Below are 27,500 nucleotides of genomic sequence, written 5' to 3'. Positions count from 1 at the left end.
TCTTTTTTCTTTCTTTAGGAAAATCTTTTTCGTCATTTTCCATTTACCTTCTTATCAGAACGTTTCTCAAGTAATTTAAAAACACTCCGAACGTCTTCATTCATGATCTTTTTTTGTATTAGATTTTATTATTCCAACGTTACTCGAGACTTTCTTTAAAAAAAAAGAAAAAAAAAAAATAATAAATAAATACAATTTCGTATAACAAAAATTTCCACGTTTAGAGAGTTATTGATAAATAATTTTGAATAACGAGAGATACAATATCTTCGTTAAGAAATAAAAGAAAAGATTACGATCGAGATATTCGATATTTAATCACAATGTTTGCAATGTGATTCGTAGATAGTACCAGTTAGATGAGCATACAAATTAGGAAGGAAACATCGGAGGTATGGTATCTCCTAAGGCCTTGGAACGTTGTCGTTGTCATCGTCATCGTCATCGTCATCGTCATCGTCATCGCAAGTGCCAATGTTTGACCGAGATTTGCATACGTCTGTCAGGTTTGATCGTTCTCTCGCTTCCTTGTTCGTAGGTGTGTATCCCTTTGTCGATCTAGGGATACCCTTCCTACCCTATACTGGCTCTACTATCGGACCGTAGGTACTGTTACATAACGCTCGTGGCAGTCTCTACGCGAGATCGTCCATTACCTCGTCCGAAATAGGCTATTGTCCTAAGATCGTGTTCCCACGGCGATGCTTAACCCTTTCATTCCACCCGATCATCAAGATCCCTAGGCAATTCGTTCTCCCTTCCAACAATCACCCTACGTAACTTTCGATGTTACAATTTACAAATTAAAATTCATCTTTTCATTTAACGCAACATGATCCTATAAAACTACACTCAGTAACGTCGATTTGCTATATCTTTTTATAATATTATATTAATTCATTTTTTCGTAAATAATCAAACATTTTCGTGATCTGAACTCTGACATTAAAATTATTTCTCATAATATTTTTCAATAATTTTCAAATGAAGTATTAAATAATCATTGGCAATTAAAAATATTCATCTTTAATATTACTCCGTGTTTGTCGATCAATATTAGCATAATACGTGTTTTTGTCGTATTTGATTTCATAAATTTCTGCCTGTAAATTAAATGTAACGCAACTCTTTCTCTCTTTTTCTCGTAATTATTCGGTTATTCTTCTTTTCATTTCTTTCTTTTTTTTTTTTTTTTATCTTTTATATTTAATCATTCACACGAAAACAAAAGTTCACATCGATGAAATTATTACTTAGAAAAATCGAAAGGCAAAAATGATAAAAAATTATTCCCTTTCGCGTATTTGTTATTTTTCTCGTTTTCCCATTCTTCTTCTTCTTCTTCTTCTTCTTCTTCATGCCGTAATGGGAAAAAAAAAAAAAAAAAAGAAATATTGCAACAGAAAATATTGCGTTGCTATAGCTACCCCGTATTTTCCATATACAAATATTGATCGTGAATTTTGTTACGATTTGCGGCACGGTATTCCAGTTTTTTCAACTCTTTTGCTTTTTATTAATTAATCAATAACGAGTTTCGAAGGAACGTTTTGAAAATTTGAAGCATTGGAGAATACGAAGCGTGGAATTATGAAGCGAAGGTGTTAAATGAAGCTCGTTATCAGCTGTTACTCGATTCGAGTTGGCCGGACTCTGTAGCGACAAACATGTCACGACGTCGAGCAAGAGCAACGTGAAAACAACGACTCCGTAGCGCCCGGGGATAAGGGAATTGTGTTTACTCGTCGTTTGCATACCAGTTGACACGTTTACCGCCCACTTTAGGCGTAACACCGCTCGGAGCATCTTCACTCGAGGGTCTCTTTGTTCTCTCAAAGCATCGCTTTGCTCTTCTCATACTCTTGCCTAGCTTTTTTCCTATTTTCCAAAAATTGATTTGATACTCTTGATAAACGCGAACTGACGACAAACGTTTGAAAAAATTTAACTGGAAAATCTATAATTTCAAACAACGTCGAATTATAATTATTACGAATGAAAATATAATCGTAAACTTCGAACTGTGTTTTTAGAAGCAAACATAATCGTATCAAGGATACGAACGACACGACTACGTTAAATTAATAATTTTAATCATCTTAAGTGATTTCAATAGATAATCAATTGTTCCTTCGTATTATCTGTTCTTTTTTTTTTTTTTTTTTTTCTTAATATTGTAATTACTGATATAATAATACCGACGATATATGTACTGGTAACTAATTATAAGTTGTATTCGACGTTGTTATTACGTACGTATGTTGTTACGTGCATATATTATTGGAATATTAACTATTCTATGAAACCTGATAATACTCTACTCTACATTCGTAGAGACCTGATATTTCTAAACCATTTCAATATATATGTATCTCTAAAGAAAACGAAAAAGAAAAAAGAATGAAATAACGATTACACGCACATAATTACCTAAATTTCGAAATAATAATATGAGAATATAATGAATGAAATGATACGCAACCCATTAAATTCATAACATTAACACGTGGCTCCGAATAATAACGACGGAATAAAAACAAAAATTCGTCAACAAGCTTGAATAATAATTTACAAGAAGCTGTTTCATAATAAATAATGACTTATAAACGAACGAGTAAAAATAAAATTTATTTTACTTTGCCTACCGCCTAGTGATAAAAAGAGATAATAATCAAAAATTCTTTCGATCTGAATATCGTCAACAAACTTTCCTATCCAAAATCAAAATTTCTAATCTCTTTCATTGATGCATACACATACGTGTGTATATATATATATATATATATATATATATATATACACACACATGTGCGGTGTAGTTAAACGCGTTGTTTGCTCGTATACACGTAACATATACACGCTGGGATCTCATTATTGTGCAATATGATAACTGCAAGGTCCGCCATCTACATAGGTAGCTGATATGACAACAAGGTACATCGTGTACTCTCACCTGTATTGTGTTTGCCTTTAGTTAGCATACTAGTTATCGCGTTTGCCAGACATACCGCATTAAAATGTTCGCAAACAAACAATTTCGGTCAAGGTCTTGGACGACGAACGTATCTACGAATTTTACTAATCCTTCTGTTTGGGAGAAAAATAATTTTTTATCCTTTTTTTTTTCTCAATCCTTGTTCTTTCTTTTTTCTTTTTTTGATCTATAAATTATTCTTTTAACATTTCGATCGTCAAAAAAAATATTTATAAGAGATGATTTGAACGTAAAAAAAAAAAATATATATATATATATACCTATTTAAACGTTAATGAATAATAATTGATTTAATTGGCAATAGTTTCTTATATAATCCTATCGTATTCGTTAATAATTTTCTTTTCTACGTTTCAGGTAACAAGTTTCAGTCGAACATAAACGAGATCGGAAAGTCGGAACAAAAGTCGAGCGACTTGAACAGGAAAAGGAATTACAATTGGCCTTCTGACGACAACGGTAAGTCTCGTAATTATCTAGAAAGAAAATCAAAGAAATAAATTCGAAAGAAAGAAGAGAAAGAAGAAAAAGAAAAAAAAGAAGAAGAAGAAGAAGAAGAAGAAGAAGAGGAAAAAAGAAAAGAAGAAGGAAAAAACTAATGAATAATATGAAAATAATTAGATTAACTTTAAAATCCTATTCCTGACAATATCATCGAGAAAAAATAGACGTTCACACACACACACGTATACATAAAAACAGATAGATAGACAGACAGACAGACAGACAGACAGACAGACAGACAGACAGACAGATAGACAGACAGACAACACGAACACTCCTCTCTGAAAGAGTCTAAAAACTATCCCTTTTAACTAAACCAATCTAATCGCCCTTTAATCCAATCTACGAATTCTAATTCCTTCCATTCAAAAGAAAAGCCAATAAAATCGATTGATTTTTGGCTTACTTGTTCACCACGTTGCATCTTATTCGGCCAATTAGAAGTGCGCTGACAGAGTGTAACGGATATCGGGACAAAGTAACGAGTGGGTAAGGATCGTTAGGGGTAAAAGTTCGATCATTGGCAGCCCTCCTTCGCAAACCCCTTACTATAGTCGACGTTCAATGGAAATCCTTCGTTGAATGAAAATAGCTACGAGTTAGAAAGAGATAGAAAAATGCAATGAGAAAAAAAAAAAAAAGAAAAAGAAAAAGAAGTAGAAGAAGAAAAAAAAAAAGTAGAAGAAGAAAAAAAAGGAGACTAGCCAAAGAAGGGAAAGGAAACAAATGCCATTGGTTTCGCAAGGCGAACTCGTGGTTTTATCCGATCATTCTCGTGGCATTTAAAACGACAGGGAATCCACCATCTCGGCTCAGTGAATTTTACGTCTGACTCGGCCGGTGGTCCTTCAGAAATTCCTTCACGAGGCCTCCGGGCGTTATCGGATATTTCGTTCCTCGCTTACATTTTTTTCCCGTACCCTTTTTCAACAGTCAGCTCTCTCTCCTTTCACCCCAACCTCCCTCCCCGAGCTCGGCATCGATATCGTCGCACTCCCGTGGTTTCTTTTAAAAGGAATTTGCATAATGGCAAAGTGTGAAAATCCGTCCTCTCTCTCTCTCTCTCTCTCTCTCTCTCTCTCTCTTTCTCTCTATCTCTCTCTTTCTTTGTGAACGAGAGAGAAAGAGAGAGATAGTTATCTCTTCTTTTTTTTCTTGCTCTCTCTCTCTCTCTCCCTCTCTCTTTCATATATATATATATATATCCATGCATACACATACTTTTTATATTACGATGGCTACGATCACGATGGCCCTCGGAGAGTAGGTAATTTCGTGTAGAAAAAGAGAGAATCGAAAATGAAGAGGGTAAAAGTGTACAAGGGCGACGTCGTCGAAACTTGCTTCCCAAGCTTTTACAACTTGACGCTCGGATTCGCGATGATGAGTCCGCTCTTTCCCTTTTTCTTCTTCTTCTTTTTCCCTTTTTTTTTTTCTTTCTCTCGTTTTGTTCTGTTTCGCTTTGTTTCGTTTTGTTTCGTTTCCTTTACTTGTATCCGTTCATTTCACCAGACATCATTGAAAAAGATTTAAATGTTGATTAAATCTTCACGTTCGATTAAAGTTAAAGACACAAAGTGTTACGTTTAATTTTTGAATTTTCCGATCTTCTCTACGTAGGAAGAGCCAACGGAATGTCATATTTTTCGAAAACTTTTATTAAACACTTCGAGATACGCCTAAAAAAGTCACGATATAAATTTTATTAATCGTTTTCGAGACACGTCCAACGTCGAATCTCATTAAAAAAAAGCTTCTTTGTGTTTCTCGTACGATTCGCTATTCGCGAATGTAGAAACATTCAATAACTTTCAAAAAATATGGCTTTCCGATAACTTTTCTATTTTATGAGTTGTCCTGTGCCGAAGTGCAAACGTTAACAAAGAGTTATAGCATAATTCTTTCTATTTTTCGTATCCTCCAAAATGTTTGTGTTAGCCCGTACAAATAAATATTTTACAAGAATTTGTTATATCAAATAAAACTGTCTTATTTGCAATTTATCGATATAATTCGCATTTTATATAAATCTTGTGAACATTTAATTATAGGCTAATTAATTAAATCGATCGATTGATTGTTAGAGTCAACGTATGGTATATCTAGATTGATCGTAACTGTACAAAGGTCCTTTAATTTCATAATTTCTTATCTTTCTCCCATTTTATTAATTTATTTGATAATTATTATCGAACGAACTTTATTCTTCGAAATTTACGAAATCTTGTAACGTAATGTGTTTCAATCGAGGAAAAATAGTTCAAGATAATTACGTTATTCCCAAAACATCGAAATTTCTCATTTATTTGAAATAGATGCGAACCGACCGAGAAAATAAGCTGATAGTATTGAACTTGCCTCTCATTTTCTACGAATCGCCAATTAGCCTCGTTTCGACGATAATACACATACACACACACACACACACATATCAGATAATAACATAGAGATTAGGCTAATAACGGAAGATATATATAAAAGTATTTCTCACGATTTCATTCGATTTAAAAGGCAATAAAATCCATTTAACGAGTGCCCCCTATTAAAATTTCGATCGAACATTTTAATTCGAAAGTAGGAAAAATAAGAATAAGAACTACATTAGCCTATACAAATTGGAAGATCAATTTGAGACGCGAAAAGAAAAATTTATCTACGAGTAAAAAATGAAATGTAAAAAGGAACGACGTACCTAAGTAGAAAATACGATGAAAGAATAGAAAAGGGAAGAAAAAAAAGAAAAAGAAGAAGAAGAAGAAGAAGAAAAAGAAGATGAGACGGAAATAGCGAAGGCGAGCAATTTTCTCTCTCTCTCTCTCTCTCTCTCTCTTTCTCTCGTTGAAAAAAACGAGAAAATGGAAGATAGGATTAATTCGTCTGAGACGGGAAGCGCTCGCGCCGACTGCCTTGTTTCTCATTGCTAATTAGAGATGAGTGAAAAGATGAGCGAAAGCAAGAAGTAACCTCCCTGGAAATACGCTTTTTTCGAAGCGAGTAATAGCTGAATATACAAGAGAGAAAGATAGAGAAAGGGAGAGAAAGAGAGGAAGAGAGAGAGGGAGAGAGAGAGTAGAGAGAGAGAGAGAGAAAAGGATTTGAACGAAGCGGAAGAATAACCGACTTCCGGCTCGACTTTCGCATCTTTTCTATCCTTTTTCTTTTCCTTATTTTAACCTTCCTCCTGACTCTCCTAAAAAGGAATCTGAGTATGACGATAGCTTAAGGGTGGGTACGGGGGTGGTTGCATCAAAATAAGAGGGAAAAGCGTGTCTTCGCACGACCTCTCGAGTCTTTTCAATTGGCTTCGACATTTTCTTCGACGAAAAGCTTTTCTTCTCCTCTTCCTCTTTCCCTCCTTCTCTTTCCTTTCCCTCCCCCCCCCCCTCCCACCCTCCCATTGTTTTTATTTACTCTTCTTTTACTCGAGAAAATAAATTTAAGTTGTTTTGAAAATACGCGTATTACTACATTATCGTTTAATCCATAATATTAATTTCAACGGAGTATTTAATATAACTGTAATTTATATAAAGGCTTTGAAAAATTAGACTTTCAAATAAAATTAAGTCCATTATTTATAATAACGATAAAAAGTTTCTACGGTCTTTTTATCTCCATGTAATAAACAATTTTTAAACGGTAAAACGTGCATAAAGATATTTTCTCTAATCATGTTATATGCTTTATCATTTTTAGATGCTGCAATATGCATCGGGACGACAGGTGCAGCGATAGCACTGAGCCTAATCATGACGACGATTATTCGATAAGTTCGAAAATGCTGAAGGACCACACCGACGTCCGTTTTTCTGTAATTATGGATTACGTTAAACAGAGGAAAATAAAATGAAATAAAATAAAAAGTTAACAAGAAAAAAAAAAAAAAGAAACACGTACACACGAGATTAGAGACCCAAATACACGTACACATAGAAATATACACAGAGAGACGTGTACACGAAAAAGGCATAAAGACTGACCGAGTAGTTAGTGTCGTATAAAAAAAAAAAAAAAAAAAAAAAAAAAAAAGAAGAAAAAAAGAGAGAAAAAATACAGAAGATGATGAAGGAAAAGAATAAGAAGAAGATGAAGAAGAGGAAAATGAAAAAGGAAAATCAATATGTAACGAGATTTATTATGAAATTTGATTACGCGTGTCAAGAAGTAAGTGCAAACGAGAGTTCAATGAGGAAGATGAAAAATTAAAAAAAGAAAAAAAAAAAAGCAAAAAGAAAAGAAGAAAAAGAAACAGGAACGAACGAAACGAGACGAACGATTAATGGAAAATCACAAAGTGCAACGACTATCGCTTTCAATGTAAAATATTGTATAACGCCGTAATGTATCAGTAAATGAAGAAAAAAAAAAAAAACAAAAAAAGGAAAAAAAAAAAACCAAAAAACAAATATTCATGCCGCGCCAACAGAACCTCCCCCACAGATCAGCACAGCGAGGAGAGAAGGTCGTTTACGTGCGAATCGATTCTCTATTTATATTTCTATATTCTATTGTATCATGTTGCTATAGAAAGTTTTGTCAACAATTTATCCTTTCTTCATTTGCAATATATCGAAAGCAAACGTCCTACATTTGTTTTTGAAACTTCAAGGATGAAATTATTTCCTCTCTTGCTATTGTTATTGTTGTTGTTATTGTTGTCATTATCATTATTATTATTATTATTATTATTATTATTATTATTATTATTATTATTATTATTATTATTATTAAATATAAAAATTGTTTTTGGCATCGATTTTCTTTCAAGTATTTTATTAGAAACGACTCTATCTTTGTCTCTCACTCTAACTCTCTCTCTCTCTCTCTCTCTCTCTCTCTCTCTCTCTCTCTCAATTTACTCCTTATTTTTTCATATACGAAATCACGGAACCCATCTGGATACTTGAGATTAAAACGTCAGATTTCGTACGTCCGATATTCTCACGTGAAGAGGTTAACGGAAGTAGAAAAAAAAAAAAAAGAAAGAAAGAAATGAAGAAGGAGAAAAGTACAACGTGCAAAAGAAAGAGTAAGAATAAAAAAGAGAGAAAGAGATAGATGATAGCGAATGAATATTAAAGAGCAGAATATTATTATTTGCACGAATCTTCGATCGAAGACTACCTTTAAAGAGCTGACGTTCAGACATCCCTTTTTCTTATCCAAAGAGGCTATCCAAATCTTATCCTTACCATTGCAATCATTTCTTCTACATCTCGAACGAAATCTTTTTACTCGACAATTTCCACCACTCTTTCGTTCATTCGCAGATTTACTCGGATTAAAAAAAAAAATTATGTCAACAATTATGTCATTTTCTTGTAAATATCACTTAATATCAATCATCGCAATATCAACAATTGGATCGTCTATAATTTAGTATAAAATTTTCACAGCTACGGAAAAGTCAAACTTATACTTGACGAAGTGATTTAAATCTTCGAGTTACTCGTAACAAACTAATAATAATTACTTTTAACAACTATAACAACAACAACAACAACAATAATAATAATAATAATAATAATAATAATAATAACATTCTTATAGAGAATTATAAAAAGAGAAAATATAAAGGAAAAAAGAAAAAGAGATAAGTATTACCAAGAAGCATTAGAAAAAATCAAGCAGCAAGTAAACTAATCTTCATTTGAAAACACCTACCGATTATGTTCCGAAAGTGTCACTTCCGTTAGCCCTTTGTTCCCTTCTCCCAAGGGTAGTTTCCGTAAGAGTGCTTTACCCGTGTAAAACAAAACTCGTAGAATGTTTGTCTGCACGCAAAATACGAACACATACACACACACACACACACACACACACATACACACATATGTATACATAGAGAAATACATAGAGTGAAAGAGAAAGAGAGAGAAACAGAGTGTGAAAGAGAAAGAGAGAGAGAGAGAGAGACAAAGAGAGAGAGAGAGAGAGAGAGAGAGAGAGAGAGAGAGAGAGAGAGAACATAGAACTCGTCCCTCGAGGTACTTTCGTTGCACGTTTTGTCGCATTATTTAACGCCCGTCGTCCCGGTTGCCCGTTTTCACGCAGGAAATCTGCCACCACTGGCACCCCCTCCACTAGCAAAAACGAGGAAGAGGAGAAAAATACGTGCATTACATAAAGATTTATCTTGGCACGGGGATGCAGCACGTGTTATCCGTGACTCCTCGACGAACGTAATTAAAGTCACGTCGTGTTGCGCGCGCGCACGTGTACGAACGGACGGACGAACGAACGAGCAGGAGCAGGAACAGGAGCAGGAGCAGGAGCAGGAACGGGAACGGGAGCAGGAGCAGGAACAGGAGAGGACGCGGGCGCGAGTTCACTCGAGCGGAAAAATGAAAATTTAGTTACATCTCTCTGCTTTTTAGCGATGCTACGAGTATTTCAAGTTACCCACGACAGCATATTTTTGTTAATATTGTTCCTTTTTTTTTTCTCTTTCTATTCCCCCTTTATTCCCCTCTCACCCCTCCCCACCACCACCATCACCTCCTCCTCCTTCTCGTCCTCCTCCTTTCTCGTCAGTTTCATTTCCATAATTCGTTGAGAATTATCGCAATGTCATTGTCTCTTTCTATTTCTTTTTCCCCTTTTTTTCCTTCTCTTTTTTTCTTTGAAATTTTAATCGTTTTGAATTTCGTTGATTCCTTCGTGTAAATGGCCTTCTTGATATCATAAATAGTAGTACATATATATTTAAATGGTAAAAGAAAGATCGCTTGAAAGGCGTACGGATTATTTATTACACGTAATTGCACTTTCTGCAACTTTTATTATCACCAACGGTAGCGATGTAAAAAAGAAAAATAAGGGATGTTACATCATCGATCAATAATTTATTCCTTCAATTTTGATCCTTAACATTTACTAATCCCACGAAAGATCGTTTCCTTTAGCAATATTTTAAATTAAGGAGAATTCATTGATCAAGTCTTATCAATTGAAATTTGCTTCAATGATTGATAAAATAACGTTTCGATCCGTTTGAATTTGAGTTAGCTGATCTGGTAAAGGAGAGGTGGTGGGTGGAGGTTAATTAATGCGTATGTTAATTAGTCGAGGAGAGGGAATTAAACCGCGAACGCGCAGTGCAGACAGAAACGTAGCTCTTTCGCGAGCGGAGGTAAACGAGCGCCGGATTAAGCTGACTTGGAACTACTTAGGAATATCCATTATTCAAGGTACATCTTGTTTAAAGCAACAGGTTCAAGATAAAGAGAGAGAGAGAGAGAGAGAGAGAGAGAAGTCAAGGTATTCCGCGTAAAGGAGTTGATGTTACGGCATAGCTCGAAGTATTAAAGAAGGGATTAAAGAATGGTACTGGTTGTATTAAGGACAACTCCTGTGAATTATTCGGTATCTGAAAAGAAAAAAAAAAAGCAATCTAAGATAACACCAAATTTTTTTCAATCCTTCTTGTTCCTCCCACCATTAAAAATTTTCATGTTCGTCAGGTTATTTTCCTTTTCGTTTTTCTTTCTTTCTCTATATGAACATTTGATAATAATGCATGATCGAATACGCCACTCAAGCGACAACGCCACGACTCTCGATCCTCGATCGTTTTGTCGTGATTTATTATAATATAATGAATAACAGTAATAATAGGATTAATAATAATAGTAATAATAATGATAATACTAATACTAATAATAATAATAATAATAATAATAATAATAATAATAATAATAATAATAATAATTATGATAGTAACTATAATAGTAATAATTACGACTCGCATAGAAAGTGTGTATGTGTAAAGCGAGAGAGTCGAAAAGGGAAAAAAATAAAGGTAAAAGATAAAAGAAAAAAGAAAACAAAAAAGGACATTTCACTCAGGCTCACATTCGTATTTTTATTATATAATATACTTTCTACGATTTTCGTCAGGCTAATCGTAATTTGTACTAGATAAGGGAGACGTGATGACGTCGAGATGAAATAAAAGTCGCAAACTAAAACGAACGAACGAACGAACGAACGAACGAATGAACAAACAAACAAACAAAACAAAAGAAAATGAAAAAGAGAAAAAGAACTTGCACGTAAAATAGGATAAATTCTTCGAATGTGGGCTTGAGTGAGTAAAAAAGAAAAAAAGAAAAAATACGTAAAAAAAAAAAAATAAATAAATAAATAAATAAATAAAAAGAAATAAGCACAAGAAAACGAAGAATGAGGAGAAGATTTATCCTCTTGTCATCTGTGGATCCTGTACATAGGAGTATATAGTTAATAACGGAACTAAAAGTGTGCGATAATAGAGCGAGAGAGTGAGAGAGAGAGAGAGAGAGAGAGAAAGAGAGAGTGAGAGAAAGAGTGAGAGAGAGAGAGAGAGAGACAGAGAATGAACGTGAGAAAGAAAGAGAGAGAGAAAGAGAGAGAAATTACGTAGATTTAAGTTTCGATCTTAGAACGACACGACGTCCATACCTTTAAATGTAGAGCTTGCCGTGTCGTTCTGTCAATGGCCGTTTTACGTTAAAAATAAATAAAAAAAAAAAAAAAAAAAAAAGGCAAAGATAAAAATAAAAAATAAATAAATAAATAATGGAAGAAACGAGAAGAGAAAAAAAGAGTACCAGAAAAACGCGAGAAAGAGTTAGAGAGAAGGGAGTAGAGGGAGGGAGAGAGAGAGAGAGAGAGAGAGAGAGAGAGAGAGATGGATATAAAAGAGAAAAGAAATCTTATAATTAGCGAGAATATTTTCATCCTTAGCCTTTTAATTAACGAATCAACGTAACACGAACTGCCCGTCTAGTCGTTAAATGTATAAGAGGAACGAATTAACAGGAAGGTATATATGTATACATAATACACCGGAAATATAAATATATAAATAAATGAATATAAATATAAATATATATATATATATAAATATAAATATAAATATATAAATATACGAATTTTAAGGAGGAGTATCGAAGTAATGATATATCATTATATACATATATTACATATATTGTATGTGACATGATATATTATTATAAACACTATTATGCTTCGCGCCGTTGATTTGAATGTTGTTATTTATAAAAGAAAAAAAAAAGTTACGATAAAGAAAAAAAAAAAAAAAGAACGTATGCGAGAGTAAGGCAAAGTGATGAGAGAGATGGGATGGATATAGCGACGAGAGATTCTTATAAGTACACCCGACATATGTAATAAAATTTTGGCGTGCAACTACTGCCACAAAGATTAATACGAGTGATTTATTTTATACTAACCTTTACCCAACAAATTTACATAATTATTTACAGCTTTTCCAACCTTTTACTAACGAAATGATAATCAAAGAGTAAGTACCATCTTGTTTATGATACTTTTATCGAATGAAATAATTGTATTCTATCCTCAAGAAAATTTTCATTATGATTTATCTTTAAGATCTATATGTTCAAATTAAAAATATTTTATCTCGTTCATATCGTAATTTCATTGGAAAAGAAATAATCTTAAAAAAAAAAAAAAAAAAAGAAAAAAAAAAGGAACACAATGATACTTTTTCTATTCTTATCGCGTGCATCTCTTATCGATAAAAAAAAAAAATTATATATACTCTCTTCAACAAAATACAAGGATCCTATTATTCCTTTTCTTATGTTATTTTCTTTTTCTTTTTGTATCGTCATGTAATCTTAGCATGTTCATCGAAGCTGCTGAGTTCGTAAAAGAGAGAATGAAAAAGAGATGTGGAGAACGTGAGAGTGATCGTCGAAAATCCTGAGAGAAACGTGGTCTTATCTACGATCGCAGGATTGAACCGGTTAGGACGATATGTTTGTCCTGGTGATTATAGGTACGTAAAGTTGAATAGAGGATACCTTCTGGTAAGGTGATAGGGCTTGGAGTATATCAAACGCTCGAGGTTATTTCGGCAGTTATTGCTGAAGCGATCTTGTAACAGGCAACTCGCTGGTAGCATACTAAAACGAGGATTAACTTTACGTAACGAGAAGGTCGACAGAACGACAGAAGGATTTCATTGACTATCGGAGATTAATTTATTAAACATATGTAAAAATTTTCATTGAAATTAAAATATATTTCATATGGTCGTATAATATCGATATTTTCTTGAAATAAAAAGAAAAAAAAAAAAAGGAAAATTAAATTACATAAGTATTATTATGTTATTTTAAATATGTAAAATAAAGTTACGTTCAAGAATATTGTAAAGTAACAAAGAAACGAGATATTTACTTGACGCTAATTTCGACCTTTTAATCGAATTATCTATCATCCATATTATTACGATGTTAAAAATATGTAAAAATATTGAAATTATTAACTGTAATCACTTCGGATTATATCGTCGATCGATAATGACCAGTCAAATTTGAAACATTAATTATATCCAATTAATAGGATTCTCGAGTTGAGGAAATGAGATTGTTCCCATAAAAATCATTATTTTCCAGTCAGTAATGCTTAATTTTCAATAAATCTCGATGCAATCTACGATCACCGATTGTATTGAGGTTTAACGAATAAGCAGATAAAACAGACGGTTCTGCGGCGTAACTAATGAATCCTCTCTCTCTCTCTCTCTCTCTCGCCTTCTGTCTCTCTCTTTCTGTCCCTCTCTCTGATAATGCAACCGATGATTTTAATTCATTATTACGAGCGTGCTCGCGGCCGTGACGATGATTTTACTGTTTACGAAACGATTATTAATATGATTAGCGTTAAGCTTTAGTACGCGATATAATTGGGAATAATCTCGATCGCGGATAAAATGACATTTCAATTAAACAGATTTCGTGATTTCGTTCGATTTGTTTTCCCCTATTGTTCCATCATTCGCGTATACGATGAAATACACGATGTAATTATTATTAAATTTATTATATAATCAGACGCGAAAATATTTTCATCGAGGAGACTAAAAAAATTAAAACGAAAGGAAACAAAAAGAATGAAGGCAGAGACATGCCTCCGACATGTTCCAACAAAAATCATTCGATCGCAATCAAAAAAAAATAAAAAGAAAAGAAAGAAAAAAAAGAAGGGTAGCTCGTCGTTATCGCGATTACGATTGAAACATTTTATTGTTCGACCACTATTACAATTTTAATACGCACGCTCCGAAAAAGTAGATCTTTTACGTTCGAAACTGTTTTGTCCAATTTCTCTCAAACGAAATGGATTTTACATTTTAACTTTACTATCTCTCTCTCTCTCTCTTTCTCTAAAAAATTAATGAATAACATGATAATCTCTGAAATACGTAATAAAAGTGGAGAAAAAATATGACGGTGTGATAACGTTTCATCGTAATTAATAATTTATTACGTGGTTCTTTTAGTGAAAAAAAAAAAATAATAATAAAATAATTAAAATTTATATATACATATACGTAGTGTCTAAATAAAGGCAGAAAATTTCACGGCGAGGAGACAAAAAGGAAAAAATAAAAACGATTTCGTATTGCCTATCATTTATTTTCGAAGCGAACACGCTGCATGCTTCCTTTAACGAAGACAATGCGAATCGGAAAAGGATGATTCGGATAGAAGCATTGTGTCGAAGTTCGTCGATTATCTGGCCGTTCGCATTGTACAAAATCGCCGAACCTTCAGTGCAAACTCTAATGAAAAGTCGTGCAACCAACCGGATTGGGCTAGACCTTGATTACACCTGTTATTTCAACGGCGATTCGCAATGAATAAAAGGACGGGCCTAATTTAATTAGCTACGATAGTCACGATATTCTTTTCCCATTAATTTCTTTACATTACACGAATCGATCCTCTTAAATTCTTAAACTCGCGATATCGTCGAGGTCTATAATAACTAAATTCGAACATTCTTTTCTCTGGAAAGTTCCTTTTTTTTTTCTTTTTTATTACAAAAAATTGTTTCAAATTTCCAATAAAAATTCTTAAAAGTCGATTGAAAAAGAAATTAATCGTCCAAAGCCCTCATTAATAGGATCGACATTTTCGAAATTGAATGATTTTGCTATCAGTTCGTTATTATTAAAAAATATTTTCTTCGTAATAATCATGGGTTAACCCTATAACGTATCATTGAAAACATTCCAATAAAAATATATCAATTTGAAGTAACCTCTGTTTTTGTTATTAAAAAAAAAAAAAAAAAAAAAAGAAAGGGAAGAAAAAGTATAGGGAATAAATTTTTATCTTTTCAAAGCTTATCACGATATTACCGTGAACTTTATTGGTCAATTTGTAAAGCATCTATGTTCACGAGTCTCAAAAAAAAAAAAAAAAAAAAAAGAACCAAGTTAACGAAAGAATGAATAGGAAAAGAGAACGAGAAAAAGTAGGATGAAGCAAGGGGAAGGAAGGAACATTGAGTAGAGAATAGTACGGAAATCCTGAAGGACCGCGTTACAATCCATAAAATCGCTCGGGAGTTTGACGGCTCACGTTTTACGAGCCATACGCAAATTTAAGATTCCAGTTGAGATTGGAAAGTTCAACCACGACTTTCGTTCGGCGTGCTGCCACTTACCTTACTATCGCAAATAATATATCAGCAATTTTACAACTTTAAATAAAAGAGTTCTCGTCTTATATGCACCGCCCTTGCTTATCCGTTTTAAGCGCCGATCTTCGAGGTTATCATTTAACCAAAGTTTTTCTTCAAAAATTAACCGAACAAGCGAGATGCTTCTTCGCACGTGACTGCATTATTATTCGCAGACAAAAATTCTCAAAAAAAAAAAAAAAAGAAATTAAAAAAATTAAAAAAAAAAAAAATTCACCCTTTCATCACGAGAAAATATAAGATTTTTGTTAAGAAAATTACTCCTAATAATTATATTGTTTTCTTTTCTCCGATCTTCTTCTTTCTCCTTTGATAATAATTTCTAACCGATCAATACATTTCCCGATAAAATTATTTTTATTATAAACAAAGTCGATTAAAAGGAAAAGGAAGAAGCAAAAAAAAAAAAAAAGTATTACGAAGAATTCATTTCTTTGAGAAACACGGAACGATTAATTGTAACAGAGAATCGGTCTACTTTACCGGAAATAGAAACATCTTTCTAGCAACGATGTTAAAATCTCAGTTATTCCGTAGTCAAAACGTTTTCCAAGAAGGAAAGATATTTACTTAAACGTCCGACATTTACGTGGAATGTACTCTTGAACGAACCGAATATGTTGGAGTTCTTTCCATGGCGTTTTAACCGAGCGATTTTCGTGAATCCTCTCGGAGTGTAGCTAGGTAGGTAGCTTGCGAAGTAGGAAGAAAAGGGTTTGGTGAAAGGTTCATGAGCTTCGAAGCTCCCGGCAAACTGGTATATTGTGCTGGATTATGAATTAAATTCACCCTCTTTCTATCTCTCTCTCTCCTTCTCTCTCTCTCTCTCTCTCTCTCTCTCTCTCTCTCTCTCTCCTTCTCCTTCTCTTCTTTCTCCTCTTTCTCTCTCTTTCTTCTCTCAGTTACTTCATAATACGTTTCATAGCCGCTGGCCAACCCTCTAGGTCACCCTAATTCTCTTTCTCTCTTTCTTTGATATACTAACTCAACGAATACATATCCATCTTGATTTTAATTCCTGTGTGATCTCGAAATTCGAAATATTTCGGTGAACGAATTTATTAATTACGAACTATTATTTAATCTACTGCGCTATAAGATCAATGACGTGATAATATTATCTTTTTTTCTACTACTTGTTCATCAATCCTGACAATTGACGCTTCATTTAATTAAGAAAAAAAAAAAAGAAGAAGAAAAAATCAATAATAAATAAATAGATAACAATTTTATTCGAAAATTCCTTTCAAAATATATCTCTATGCTTAAGATAAAAATAATAGCCTTTACGATATTGATTTATTTATCAAAGATTCCTATTCGTTATTTAACGATCGCATAATTCACTACGCTCGAAAATCGTCTATAAATGTCACGGATAAAGATAAGAAGCTGATGATAATATAGTTTGTAATGGTCAAAAAAAGGGTCGGTCAGAGTTTCCGAAAGATTGGAAAAGCTTCAAGAAGAAAAGTTAGCGGACGTCGTCGCGTACGTGCCGATCGACCGATCGATATAATCGGTCGAGAGGACGACGATTCGTTATCTCGATTCTGATAGAAGAAAGAAAGAACGAACAAAAAAGAACGAAATACCAAAAAAAAAAAAAAAAGAAAAAAATAAAGAAAAAAAAAAACCAAAAAACTAAAATAAAATAAAATAAAATAAAAAAGAAAGGAATAAAGGCTCGACTCGAAAATCACTCGTCTTCTCGCGGCAGAGCATCATGTTTGAAAGTTTGCGAGATTACTCGACGAAGAGTACTCGACTCGACTCGACTCGAAGTTAGCTATTTCCCTCTCTCTCTCTCTCTCTCTCTCTCTCTCTCTCTCTCTCTCTCTCTCGACGTATGTACGTTAGTCGATTTGTACAAACAAAGTTATTCGAACATTACGAGCAAACGTGTCGGACGATGCCAACTAAGAAAGCTTTCAGAGAGTCGTTTCAACAACACGTTCGTTCGAATAACTCGGCAATAGTTGTCCACTATGAACAAATCGAAGCATTGGCACGTTTCAGAGATTCGAATTTCTCCCAACAATCTTCTTTCCCACCCTTCTATCCACCACCTCTCCCACCCCCCGCCCGCTTCCGTTCACCCCCTATACGCACGCATACACAACACACACATGAAATCTCTGATGCTTCTCCTTTTCCCTTATGCAAATGTTCAAAATCTTCCCTTTTCCCCCGCGCTTTCTCATTCCCCCTTGATCCTCCATCAGCTTTCATTTCGTTTTTCATTTCCGTTTTTCTTTTTGTAAAAGAATCTCTTTGTAAAGAATGACAAGAGAAAGAAGATGCGTTCATGCAAAGACCATATCTCCGATATTGAAATCTTTTTCTCTTTTAAATGAAGTAAAAAGGATGTTGTCTCTGTAGCATATATCTGTGCATACATATATATGTGTATGTATATATATATATATATACACACCGAGAAGAAAGTACCATCGTAACGAAACTCTCCTTCTCTCTCTTGACTCATGAGAAAGTTTTTCGTTCGGGAAAAGGAGAAAGCTCGCTCCACGTCTACGACGTTTCAATTTCTTGCTCTTCGTTGGATTTACCGCAGATCTAAGAATTCCGACGACGTTTTTTCTTCTCGACTATTCGTCGAAAAGTTATTTCAACAATCGATTTAAATATAATTCTAAATAAAATATATTTTATTGATAATAACTGTGAGAAAGAAAGAAAGAAAGAGAGAGAGAGAGAGAGAGAGAGAGAGAATAATCAACAATTGTCTCAATATTCATATACCTAATATAAAATATATCTAATATAAATATCACATACATGTATCTAATATAAAAAAAAAACTGATTTTTTACAAGACTTATTTGATTGATTATTTTTGTTTGTTTTTAATACGTCTAAGTACATATTTAACAAACAAATCGCAAAATTACGAGTTCACAGGTACACTCGAAGTGATGAAACGTTCCTCGATAATACGCAGTCATGTCGTTGTTACGAGTACGTGCGTTAAACAATGATATGAAGTGCGAATAGACCGAGTAGAGATTTCATTAATTGTAATTTAATCTGATAATTTAATATCGCGCGAAACTCGCGCTCTGATTTATTCTCGCATTAATGCATTCAACGAGCTTCTCACGCTCGTTTATCATTATTTCTCTGAAAAATAGAAGCCGATTTAAACCGATGAGAAACGTCTGGTTAGTGACGTGCGATGACCATTGAAAAAAAAGTAACACGAGTAAAACGACTTGTTAATCTTTAGAATTATTACCTTAATAACTTTAGAGTTATTTCTTTTTTTTTGCCCCTTCCTCTTTCTTTTTTTCTTTCTTTTCTTTTTTATTTTATTTTATTTTATTTTATTTTAAAACCAACGTCACTCGCTTCATCGATATTTCCTATTATTTAATATCTACGAATATAATAACAGAAAATTCTTCTCACTAAATTGAGTAACTCGTATTCAAATAGTATAAATGTCTCTCGATATCGAATCGATCTCATATCGAAATATCATCGAGTTCTCGATATTCGACGAATGCTTCGAATATCTTCGACGAGTACCGAAGGAATCATACTTGTAGAACGTAAACCACATTTATCGGTGCGAATTTAACGAAGAGAATCCATGCAATCAAGTAACCTTAGGAACGTTCTTGCAGTTTGCCGACAGTATCCGCAATCCGGTTACGAACTTGGAAGAAAGGGCTGGACGTTAGCCGACAAAGGAATCGCGAGCTTCGAATTATAACAATTTCAAACGATTATTAAAGCAAATATTCCTTTTGACAAACGAATAATAATTATTCCATAATATTTTCCTTAAAAGATCATTATTACTTTTGTGCCTGAAGATAAATAAAATTTAATAAATCTCTATATAAATCTTTTATAACCCCTTATACATAGGCTACTGTTCGTACAAGCGTATATTAAAGAGTAACATACCTACAGGAACTCGAAAAAAAAGTTTTTTACCGATAAACACATAGATCTCATGGTTATCGATTATAACAAAATGTTGCCTGTATTCGGACGTAATTAATTTCGATATTTCAATTTAAATATGTAACATAAAAATTGAAATTAATTTATACGTTAAATTTATGAATATTCTTAAGAGAATACGCGATAATTACAAGTCATAATAAATCTTTTATAAGCGTTAAAGTGGTACGATTCAAGCGTATTCAAAACGGTGAGAGGAAAGCATCGTGAGGAATCCATCGAACAGCAATATGGACCCTTACCGGAAGTCAGAGAATCCGCAATACGTTTACGAATTTCAAACGGCGAGCTAATGGCCCGTACGGACTCGTAATCGCGATACCTCCGAGGGGGTGAAGCCGAACGTGCTGAGGCTTGACTCGCTCGGTATTCTGGAATTGTAATCGCGTTTCCACCTCCCCACCTCTCATCCACGCACGTTCGATCCTCTTCGTGATCAGATTCCAGCTCTAATTAATTCCATTCGGATCTACAATTTTTCTTTTCTTTTCTTTTCATTTTTTTGTTCTCCTTCCCTCTTACTCTTTCGCCTTTTATTACATATACGCTCCAATATTGTACAAATTTATATTAAACGTGTAACAAGAAAATCTCCATTTTCTATAATCCGCAGTGATTTTAAGAGTAAAGATCTCTCCTGTAAAATTCCGGCAATAATTATAAAATTAAAGTTAACCTTCCATAACGATATGTAACTTTAAATCCATAGACTTGTTTGAAAAATTTTATTTCATCACATTTTATATAATCCAAAATAAATTATTTTCATATCGGAAGTTTTTCTATATCTTTTAAATATAAGTTATAATAATTAGTGCGATATAATTGTACCGAATATAGAAAACGAATTATAGAAAATTAAAACGTCTGAAACAAAGCAAAATAATAATAATTAAATTAATTAACTTCGTCATTCTCATGGTCATAGATTCTTAAAAAAAAAAAAAAAAAAAAAAAAAAGGAAAAAAAAAAGTGTCCTATAAAATGAAGATATCGGTTCGAAAAAAAAACTAATTATCAACATTATATCTGTAGTATAAATAAATATTTTCCATACAGTATATTAATTTTCTATTGTGGCATTAGTATCGCGAATTAAACTTATTAAACTTTGCGCTAGAAACTTTTTATCTCCGATTCGTATAATAGGACAAAGTATAGAGACTATACACGCACCGTCGAGTGTCTCCTTTCATCCTCAAAAGAGGAAATTGAAGGAAACGTAATCCTGTCGTTCTTTCAAACGTGGTCTCGACGGATGTCTAGCGTAAAGCGACCACGTCCTTTTATCTTCTATACCGAATTTCGTTTCTGCTTTGCGTTTCCAAAGGATCCACCGACCTTTCAAGATTTGCTTATTCGAAAATGACTTTCCTCTTTTTCGAAATCCTTTTTTTTTTTTTCTCAAATAATCCATACGCAATTAAAAACGTAATAACGAATTAAAAATTTATTCTTAGCAATAATAAATCCTAAGAAAAATTTGTTAGAGTTGGCTGATCTAAAAACAAATTAAGATTGTGAGTTCCATCTTTGTCGCTTTATCTATCTATCTATCTCTCTCTCTCTCTCTCTCTCTCTCTCTCTCTCTCTCTCTCTCATTTTCTCATCTCAACCACAGTAACGCAAGCTGCCGTTGGAAAGTTTAAGACCACCCGTCGGAATTACAGAACGTTATGAAAATCTACAGTGTAATTTTGAGATGTTGAGACGAGAAAACCTAGACCAGCTGTGTTGAATCTATTATATACACCCGTGTTACGTAATCCTTTGCGAATTTATATAATCGAATAATACATGATATGTGAATATAGATATCTATGCACATATACAAATATTATTCGGGAGAGATTTCTTTTTTCTTTTTTTTTTTTTTACAATTAGTTTTAACATCCTATGATATGAGAGTAAAATAATCGACATGTCCTAAATCTAAACTTCATTTTATAAAGACTGATATTATTAATAAACAAATGTAACAAAGTTTTTATCTACAAGGCTGGATCAAAAGTTTCTGGGCTATTTTAATAATCGATTATTCTATTTCGAGACTTTTTTTAAAATACAAATAAAACTACAAGTCTAAGAACTTTTCGTCCGTCCTGTATTAAATCTCTAAGTAATTAAAGAAGCTTAAGAAAATTATTTATATTATAGATCATATGAAATTTTTTATTTTATAAATAAGATATATATATATATAACATACATACATACATACATACATATATATGATAAAGAAACGAAGAAAAGTTTTTATCTGTATTAAAGGTAATAAATTATCAAGTTTTGAGTTTATTTATTCGCAATTTCGTGAAAAATTCTCGAAAAAAAAGATCTCGATCGATCGAAAAAGGATCGTGAAAGGTAGACGCGTCCGGCGGTCACAAAAGTGTAAGTTCGTTAAGTATGCCCAGGGTCGTGTCTTATCGAGAACGTCGTATTCTGATCCTCTGCCTACCGTGCTGTAGCATAACAATTGCCCTATTATTTCGGTCGCTCACACCAACCATGCCCCTGGGCATATACGTCCTCTTCCATTACCGCTAAATCGTTTATAGGCTTTTCGTAAAGACATTACAACCGACATCGCGTATTTTCTCACTTAAGAAACTTCTTATCGTTGCATTTCATCGAAGAAAAAAAAAAAGAAAAAAAATAGATAAATAAATAAACGGAAAATTTCTTTTTTTTGTTTGTTAATAAAAACTGCTGGTCGATAAATCAAATATCAAACAAAAAGTCAAATAATCATAAAGTCAATAAATTAAATATCAAAATATCAAACAAAAAAATTTATGTATATATATATATGTGTATGTGTATATATATATATATATAACGATTAAAAATTTCCCATAACGATGTAAAATTTATCTACAAGCACATGCACACACAGAGATGCAAAGTATATCGTATGGTATCATTAACATGGCGACAGTCGCTATAAGTAGTAAAATATAGAATTCAAGAAGCACAGAGAAATGAGAATTAGTAAATTAATTGCTAAAAATCCTAAGCTAAAAAAAAAGATTATACTTATCAACTAACACGGACTAATGACTCTATCTGTTTCTTTGCTCTTTAAAAAATTATAAAATTTAATTTAATTAATTAAAATTGTTTTTATTTTATTAATGCAAAAAGAAAACTTTGAAAAATTTTCAAAATTCTGTGTTTACGTTTTACTTAAAATTCCTCGAGGAACTATTACTTCATGCAAGAGACTGTTCTAATTAATTAACGTGATCATTGTTTGTCGTTTGCATTCTAAAATCTACTCGTCACGAACGTCTTCTCGTTCACTTTTTATATAAATGTAATAATATATAGAAATGTCTACGAAATGCTATGCAAAATTATTTTATATACTTTACACGTACTATCAACTAATTAATTAAATTTAATTAATTTATAAATGAATCATATATCCATATACAAATAATTTTCTTAGTATTACTATATTCAAACGAGATAAGATCCTGAACTAATAATAAATAAAACGAGACAACAAAAAACAAATTCAACAAATGAATTTCACGAATCATATCGATCAATTAAAAAATTACAACTAGTAACTCGTACCGATTCGTCCTTGATACGACGAGTACCAGAGGGACTTTTAATTTTTTTACTCACTACTTAAGAAGTTCTATGGTGGCTCCAAAACACTCGTTCGCATTGTAGTTGATCGAAATTAAGGAAGATTCATCCGTAGTACATAAGTGGTAGACTTATAATTAAGTAAGTAGATATTAAGTTATAAGTTGAAATCATTGATGATCCAAATTGTAGAGGGACGAGAACTCCAACTATCTGAAAAAAAAAAAAAAATAAATTTTTATTTAATATATTATAATAAAAAATTCGTAAAATTATTTAAGGAATTTCTTTGTATAAGAAAATTATTTAAGTATGAAAAAATTTACTAACCAAATTTCTCCTATGGAAATGTAGATATTCTGTGAATCATCTTACTTGATGCACTGACTCTAATACGCAAAAGTTATAATATATATTATTACGGAACGGACACTGAGTCTAATTCGAGAATATCTCTACTGTTTATATAATATAAATACAGAATAACAAAACTTCAGACGAACAAACACTGACTCTATGACTGCTTTGCACGCAATCGATTTAAATTACACGTGTTTCTAAAAGTAAATATATACGCGATACAACACCGACAAATTTTAGTTACCGAACAAACAATGACTCTACTTAAGCGATTCTTTATCGGGATAATATCGGGATCACCTGAAATTAATACAAATTTATATATTTTCCTGTATGTAACAATATATTTATTATGATATTAAATAAATTAAAATAATTGAAATGTTTAATAAATATTTAATTACATTCTTTTATTTAGATTATTTTTAAATCTATATTTTTAAATAAATAAATATTCAAAAAAATAAAAATATACATATATATATATATATGTATATGTATATTTAACATTAAAGTTAAAACGTTCGATAATATAAAATGCGTACCTCGGAGAAAATTAATGAATACGTAGATACGTATGTGTGTACACGACGAAAGACCCTTTAAAACTGAAGAGATTTTCTTCTGACCTTCAAGGAATCAACCTTCTATTGCTTTGTCGCGTTCTTATTCAAAGAAATTCTTAGAGATTTATAGCCTGTTTGTTATTATTTGCGGATTGTTATCGATCTCTCTTTCTCTCTTATTACGCTCTCTTTATGTTGTTACGAAAAGATAGACTTATTTGTATATGTTATACGATACAAATGATTTCCAATGGATATATTTTCTCTTGCTTTGATATACTTCGTAAAATTCTTAGAACTCTAAAAATGTAAAATCGTATTAATAGGACATAAAGTGAATTGTATATACATATATATATGTCCATAAGAAGATATATGATGAGTGTATATATGTCCATCGGAGGAGATATATATATATATATGTATAGACTATGTACGAGCGATATTACGTATATATTTATGCGTAATAATGAGTATAATAATGTGCGTTAATGCGTATAAATTATGTACATGAGTATTATATATATATATGTATGTAGATGTGTGTATATATGTATATATAGTACGTGATATATATGTATATATATATATATATATATATATATATACTGCGTATAACGCGTATAAATTGTGTACATGCATATTATATATATGTATGTATATGTGTATATATATAGTACGTGATATATGCATATATACGTATATATGAAAATCGAATATAATACGAAATACGATCGATGGTGGCTAATTAATGAAAGATTATTAATTAATACATCGTTAAGAACGAGAAAAGTAACGATATTGCGAAAATATGAGTAGAAATTACAAAAAAAAAGAAACATGACGTAATAGCGTCGTGAGTACATAGAAATGCCGATTTTATTTTTGCGAATATCTTTCGAACGCGACAATATCTCGATTTGCGAATTCGGTCATATATAAATCGTGTGTTCGGCGGTCGATTGATATATTAAAGAATGCTCTACGTTGGAAAAAATATTCTAATTACCTGTAATTCCGAGGACGACGATACTTCGTGCAACCTGTCAGGACTCGCGAACTCAAAATGGCGATGGTTTACTCGGCACACGTCTAGACAGGCCCATCGCGCATGCGCATTGCGTCATCGCGTAATGGCCCACTTATAAATTCGTGATTTTTCGATCTATTTATTGGAAAATATGAAAATGTCAAAAACACGATACAGACGTCTGAAATCTATCGGAAGGGATAGTTTTGAAGTCGAAAACAAGAAAATAAACGATCGAAATGATCTACGTGGTAAAATAAAGCCTCGAACGAGAGAAAAAAATAAGAGAGAAATGCATCGTATATGAGGCATCATTTCTTTCTCTCGCGATTATTTCTTAAACGACGTAACATCTCGTCTTGCGAATTATAATACATCGTGTAAATGAAAAGTTCGACAATCGATCGTTACATCGGAGAGAAATGTACGTAAGCAAAAATATGTTAATTACCTGTAATTAAGACGACGACGTATATCCCGTGTTAATTTAGTATCGTCCAAGCGATAACAACGTTGCCAATTTGATCAACCAATAACGAGCCGCGATTATCAACGCGAGGGTCGCACTGACCAATAGGATCTCTCCACTCTTTTTTATTCTTCTTTTTATCCTTACGTTAAATTCTTTTCTACAAAAAAAAAAAAAAAAATAAGACAAATTACATTAAAATTGATACAATTGAATAGAATACAAATGTTCCACATTAGATTCGAACCCTTACTTCTCTACTTTATTTATCCTCATATTTATATATAATCTCCAAAAGGTCAAAGTCCAAAAAATGTATACAAAGGAACCAACATCCAATAGTAAAAACCTAGAGTTATTATCTTTCTACCATTGTTCAACCCGAATTGAAACATTGCATTTCTAAATCGAAAGTTCTAGCAGAGGGAGCACATATCGTAATGGTGATTGCTTTAAAAGGTATAGAAAATTATTTGATTTCTATGTGACACTATAGGAGAAGGAAATCCATCTAACGTTGAAAAATTCATCGACGAGTTTATCGATTTCGCTGAGATTTTGTAATTTCGCGTAGCTTTCGACTTCACGCCGGCAGGTAAAATGGAAGAACTCGAGAGGCAGGAGATAAACGAGAAAATCATGCCCTACGGTAAGAGTAAGGGAGAAAGTGAGATAGAGAAAGAAATAGAAAGAAAGAGAGAGAGAGAGAGAGAGAGAGAGAGAGAGAGAGAGAGAGAGAGAGAATGCGAATGCTGGCTGGCACGTATTACGTAAGATACAAATTGACTTACGCCCTGTTTCGTATTAAACGCGAAAAGCAATCACCGGGAGGAGGTGGACTTCCTCGGGTGCAGTTTAAAACTAGCGATTCGATTCGATCGTTGAAGTTACTTTTTCCTTTACCCTTCATCCTCTCTCTCTCTCTCTCTCTCTCTCTCTCTCTCTCTCTCTCTCTCTCTTTCTCTTTCTGTCACTATCTTTCTTTTACTCTTTTTCTCTATAGCAGAAAAGAAGTCTCTACAAGTTTCCACTATTTTTTTTTGTTTCTTTTTCCTCTTGAAGAACTCTTTCTCTCTCTCTCTCTTTTTCTTTTTCTTTCTTTCTTTCTCTCTTTCTTTTTCATTTTCTTTTTCTTTTTCTCGTTTTCTTTCTCTTTTTGTCTAAGTAGAGGTCACAAGAGAAGTTCGAATCGACGTTACAATCCGATATATACGATTCAATAGAATTTTCTGTAAAAAGTGTGAGAGCTGCTTGTATATCTGCAATTAGACAGACGTTTTTCACCGGTAAAACACGGATTTAATTCAACGACTTCGGAGAAGCACGGAATTCGAAGATGTTTTTATTCTTTTTCTAAAGAGAAAGAATGAAAGAAAGAAAAAGAGAGAGAGAGAGAGAGACAAAGAGAAAGAGACAAAGAGAGAGAGAGAGAGAGAGAGAGAGAGAGAGAGAGAG

At 32.7% G+C, this 27,500-nt stretch overlaps 2 protein-coding genes and 2 long non-coding RNA genes across 5 annotated transcripts in view; 2 read left to right on the top strand and 2 right to left on the bottom strand.

The window, feature by feature from the left end:
• Positions 1-8,202, top strand: part of LOC122634385 (neurotrimin-like) — a 244,353-nt gene extending 236,151 nt beyond the window's left edge. For both annotated transcript variants that reach the window (XM_043823280.1, XM_043823279.1), the window contains 2 exons: positions 3,353-3,454; positions 7,196-8,202. In XM_043823280.1, coding sequence (XP_043679215.1) covers positions 3,353-3,454; positions 7,196-7,269 — 176 coding nt within the window. In that variant the 3' untranslated portion in view covers positions 7,270-8,202. The remainder of the gene's footprint in view (positions 1-3,352; positions 3,455-7,195) is intronic.
• Positions 1-24,798, bottom strand: part of LOC122634387 (odorant receptor 22c-like) — a 46,509-nt gene extending 21,711 nt beyond the window's left edge. Inside the window, exons 1-3 of the mRNA XM_043823284.1 lie at positions 24,526-24,798; positions 23,951-24,280; positions 23,690-23,833 (exon numbers count right to left, since the gene is read on the bottom strand). The gene's annotated coding sequence lies outside the window, so the exon portion shown is untranslated. The remainder of the gene's footprint in view (positions 1-23,689; positions 23,834-23,950; positions 24,281-24,525) is intronic.
• On the top strand, positions 11,875-12,707 carry LOC122634390. Its single transcript, XR_006328375.1, has 2 exons — positions 11,875-12,124; positions 12,161-12,707. It is a non-coding gene; the product is annotated as an uncharacterized LOC122634390 (long non-coding RNA).
• A 14-nt stretch (positions 24,799-24,812) lies between the features above and the next one.
• Positions 24,813-26,193, bottom strand: LOC122634389. Its single transcript, XR_006328374.1, has 3 exons — positions 26,028-26,193; positions 25,556-25,711; positions 24,813-24,846 (listed from the first exon to the last, which is right to left on the bottom strand). It is a non-coding gene; the product is annotated as an uncharacterized LOC122634389 (long non-coding RNA).
• Positions 26,194-27,500: the final 1,307 nt, after the last annotated feature.

Source organism: Vespula pensylvanica, chromosome 14, assembly GCF_014466175.1.
Source record: "Vespula pensylvanica isolate Volc-1 chromosome 14, ASM1446617v1, whole genome shotgun sequence".
NCBI classification, from domain to species: domain Eukaryota; kingdom Metazoa; phylum Arthropoda; class Insecta; order Hymenoptera; family Vespidae; genus Vespula; species Vespula pensylvanica.
Note: the sequence above shows the minus strand (reverse complement) of the source record. Positions and strands in the feature narration are given on the sequence as shown.